At 45.8% G+C, this 4,921-nt stretch overlaps 1 protein-coding gene across 1 annotated transcript; it reads right to left on the reverse strand.

The window, feature by feature from the left end:
- Nucleotides 1–2,595: 2,595 nt before the first annotated feature.
- LOC142741774 (protein FAM200C-like) lies at nucleotides 2,596–3,960 on the reverse strand. Its single transcript, XM_075851109.1, has one exon. The coding sequence runs from the start codon at nucleotides 3,958–3,960 to the stop codon at nucleotides 2,596–2,598; it is 1,365 nt and encodes a 454-aa protein (XP_075707224.1).
- Nucleotides 3,961–4,921: the final 961 nt, after the last annotated feature.

Raw genomic sequence — 4,921 nt, forward strand, 5'->3', positions numbered from 1 at the left:
AATCTTGGCGATCAAGCTGTGGAGCTGAAGAAGCATTACCCAATTGGCAAGATGTCACAGATCTTTGTGGAAGACATCTGGAGTCCAGAAACTGTTGTGTCCCTACATGCTAACCTGAGTCGTGTCACGCCTGGGAAGACAACAAAACCCTGGTGGACCGAGATCCACGTTGGCGATGCCAATACACAAGAAGAACAGATTGAAGGAGTCCTAACAGTAGCCCAAGATCACCAGCAAGCTTTCAGTAAGCATTGCATGGATTTTGGAAAAGCTACCATCATACAGCATACCATTCCAACGGGTTCACATCCACCCATCAAGGAAAGGTACCGTACTATTCCACCTGCTATGTACCAACAGGTGAAGAAAAAGCTTCGGGAGATGAAGGATGCTGATGTGATTTGGGAAAGTTACAGTCCATGGGCTGAACCCCTAGTACTGGTGAAAAAGAAGGATGGTTATATCAGGTTCTGTGTGGACTACCGGAAACTCAATAAGATCACCCACAAGGATGCGTATCCCTTGCCACGCATTGAAGAATCCTTGACTGCCTTGGGGTCTGCTGCCTATTTCTCTACTTTGGACTTGACCAGCGGGTATTGGCAAGTACCCATGGCCCCTGAAGACAAAGAAAAGACTGCTTTCACTACTCCTTTGGGATTGTTCGAGTTCAATGACATGCCCTTTGCACTCTGCAATGCCCCAGGGACTTTCCAGAGACTGATGGAACGCTGCCTGGGTCATCAGAACTTTGAGACCATCCTCTTGTACCTAGACGATATCATCATCTACTCAAAGACGTATGAAGACGATTTGTAGCATCTGGCTGAAGTATTCCAGACCCTCATAAAGTACAGCCTGAAAGTGAAACCCTCTAAGTGTCATCTCCTGAAACCAGAAGTCCGTTACTTGGGTCATGTCGTCAGTGCAGATGGGGTGCTTCCTGATCCAGAGAAAGTGGCAGCTGTGAAGAACTGGCCAACTCCCAAGACCGTCAAAGAGGTGAGAAGTTTTCTTGGGTTTGCCGGATACTACAGGCGTTTCATCCCACACTTCGCCCAGTTTGCAGATCCGCTCCAGGGATTGTTAAGAGGCCAGTCCAAAGAAGCCCTGAAGAGAAGAATCCCAATTAAGTGGGCTGAAGCCCATGAAACTGCCTTCAAGAAGCTAAAACAACTGCCTATTGAACCACCAATCTTGGGGTATCCTGACTATCAGCAACCCTTCAAATTGTACACAAATGCCAGCAACAAAGGGTTGGGAGCAGTCCTGTCGCAGGTACAAGACAAAAAGGAGAGCGTCATTGCTTATGCCAGCAGAGCTCTTCGTGGAGCTGAGAGGAACGATCAGAATTATAGTTCCTTCAAGCTGGAGTTCCTAGCTCTTGTGTGGGCCGTCACCGAGAAGTTTAAAGACTGCCTTGCTGCGACACCCTTCATTGTCTATACAGATAACAATCCGCTAGCCCACCTTGACACCGCCAGACTCGGAGCTCTTGAACAGCGATGGGCATCCAGACTGGCAAACTACCAGTTCGTAATCAAGTACCGGTCTGCTACATCCAATAAGAATGCTGACGCCCTGTCCAGATTGCCCGTTAATGATGATGAAATCGCCTAAAGTCAAGATGAGTGGGAAGAAGTAGAGATGCCAACTTTCTACGCCCAGTTTGCTGCACAAAATACGCTGATCGCCAGAGAAAGAAAAGATCACTCTGAGCCAGAGTTTCCTGATCCTTCTAAGGATCCGAGACAATGGGTTAAGATCCAAAGAGAAAGTCGAACTCTCCGAGAACTTCAGACTTTTCTTCTACAGCACAAGACTCCTGACCGAATACGAAGCGGTAAAGCTGATCTAGAATTGATTCGTCTATGGAAACAAAAGAATCGCCTCTTCGTGTCAAGAGGGCTTGTACAGAGAAACGCTCTAGATCAGTGGTTCTTAACCTTGTTGGAGGTACTGACCCCCACCAGTTTCATATGCGCATTCACCGAACCCTTCTTAATTGGAAAAATACAATTCAAAACATAGGTATATATTTTACTGGTGCACAAAATGAACCGTGCATCAACATCAGTATTCAAAGAACAAAACCATTAAAACATGATTTTCACACAAAAACAAAAACATAATAATGAATATTTACTGGAAATCAGTGTGACTTCTGCTGTTGCCTTTCAGAGACCAGTTCAGAAATGCGCGGCTTCACCTTGGCAAGTGCCACTCTCATGTCATTTTCGCAACAAAGTCTGTTCCTTTTCTTCGTTTTTATGTCCAGCATCCTCGAAAAGGATTGCTCGCAAAGATATGTTGTAACAAACGGTATGAAAATCTCCAGAGCTTTCTTAGCAATAACAGGGTACGTTACCATTTGTTGACACCAAAACATTGAGAGCGTTGTTGTTCTGAAGAGTTGCTGTTGAACCTGGCTCTGCTGAATTTCAATGATTTCATCGAGGTATTTATCATTGACATCTGTTGTCTCAACACTAAACGTGAACGGCTGTCTCACCCATGCTGGATATGACTCTCTTGTAGGGAAGTATCCGTCGAGAGACTTTGCAAGCTCATCTAAGTGCGTGGCTATTGCTTGCTTCAGTTCCGCGGGTACAGAAATGTCTCCGATTCCAGATACTCCTCGATCTTACTTACACAGTCGTCCAGCAGGGGAAAGTTTGCGAAGTTATCGTTCTCTGTTCGTCGTTTCCATAACGATAGCTTTTTTTTAAAAGCCTTCAGGTTTTCTTCCGCTTCGATGATGTTGACTCCACCGCCCTGCATCTGTTGATTGAGATGATTGAGAGCTGCGAAGATATCAGCCATGTACGCTAAAATGAGAATGAACTCAGAATTTTTTAAGCAATCTGCATGACGATGTTGGTGCTCTTGCAAAAACAGGGCTAATTCCACACGCACGGCAAAAACACGATTCAGCACCTGTCCCCGGGATAACCACCAAACGTTAGAATGGTACAGAAGTACCTCGAATTCAGAGCCCATTTCTTTACACAGCTCACTGAAGATGCGGTGCCTCAGAGCACTATTTCGCACATAGTTCACGCATTCCACTACAATTTTTAATACTTCTGCCAGTTTTGGAGGCAAGGTTTTTGTTGCCAACGCATGCCTGTGCAGAATACAATGCGTAACAATGATGTGTGGTGCATCGGCTTTCACTAGCGCACCAAAACCAGACTTTCTTCCCAGCATGACTGGAGCTCCGTCCGAACAAACTGCAGAAACCATATCCCACGAAAGATTGTTGTCTTTGAAGAAGTCATCCACAAGTTTCTTCACATCGGCTGCCTTAGTTGTTGTCGTAAGAGGTTTACAAAATAAAAAATCTTCCTTTATCACGTCGTCTTTCACATAGCGCACAAATACAGCAAGCTGGCTTAGATTGGAAACGTCTGTGGTCTCGTCGAGTTGAAGGCTGAATTTTGCCGGGCTTGAAATCAGATCTGCAACTACTTGAGCCAAGATGTCTTTGCTCATGTCCTCTATTCTGTCGCTAATGGTGTCATTTGAAAGAGGAATTTGGGATAGCTTAACTTCAGCCGCTTTTCCCAGCATGATATTCGCCATCTTCAACACAGCTGGTTTTATGAGTGTTTCACCAATGGTGTGTGGTTTGCCCTGCTTTGCGATCAGGTAAGCAACTTCGTACGATGATGTGAGGATCGGTTTGTTGATGGGTACAAAGCCGAGAACAGGCAGAGTAGCCTTTTCATCGAATCTGGCTCTCTTCACCTTGAATTCAGCGAGCGTTGTGTTCTTGTATTGTCCATCTCCATGCAGCTTAAGGAAGTGTTCTCTTAGTTTTGCCGGTGCTAGACTAGAATTGCTCATCCTAGCATTGCAAATCATGCAGTTAGGACGCTGACTCCCATCACGTTCCGTTATACATGTGAATCCATATTGTACATATTCGTCCGACCACTTTCTTTTTTTGCTCGACATAGTTAGTATGAAGGGATTAAAATATTAAGAAAGAAATCACACGACGTACCATCACGACAGTCACAATTCGACTACTAGGCCAAGCGATGTTGCGTGATCACCTGCAGCCAATGCTGGCTAAGCGGGGCGTGTCATCACGAATCATATGAGTCGGGTGTCTGTCTTGACCTCCGCCGAACCCCTGAGACTGACTCACCGAACCCCTGGGGTTCGATCGAACCCAGGTTAAGAACCACTGCTCTAGATCCTATTACCGGTGAACGTTTGCATCAAATTGTAGTACCCCGGCGAGATGCCAAAAGAGTGTTGGAAGCCAATCATGACCGATCGGGACACTTTGGGGTTCAGAAAACTGAAGCTACCAACCACAGACGATTTTACTGGACGGGTGTGAGAAGTGACATAGAGAAGTGGTGCCGGGAATGTCCTATTTGTGCCCAGAGTAAAGGACAGTCTTCAGACCAGAAAGCCCCACTCCATTCTATCATCAGCCATAAACCTCTGAAGCTCATAGCCATTGACCATGTCAAGCTGGAACCAAGTCGTTCACGTTATGCCTATGCCATTACAATCATTGACCAAGTTTGTTATTGCTTTGCCTGTGAAAGACCTGACTGCCAAGTCAACTGCTGCTATCGTTTGGAAGAATTTTGTGCTTCCTTATGGCTGCCCAGACAAGATTCTGACTGATCGTTTATCTGCCTTCGAGTCCCAACTGTTCCACGAGATGTGTTCCTTACATGGCTGTCAGAAGCTCAGAACCACCGCTTTTCATCCACAAGGAAATGGCCTGTGTGAGAAGATGAACCAGACGCTCATTCAGATGCTGAGAACTGTTCCATCCCAGAGAAGAGCTGATTGGCCAAGTCTACTGCCTGAACTGGTGTACCTGTACAATAATACCATCCATTGTTCCACAGGGTACACTCCCTACTATCGCTGTTTGGCCGACAAGGAAAGT

This window comes from Rhinoderma darwinii, chromosome 2, assembly GCF_050947455.1.
Source record: "Rhinoderma darwinii isolate aRhiDar2 chromosome 2, aRhiDar2.hap1, whole genome shotgun sequence".
NCBI lineage: Eukaryota > Metazoa > Chordata > Amphibia > Anura > Rhinodermatidae > Rhinoderma > Rhinoderma darwinii.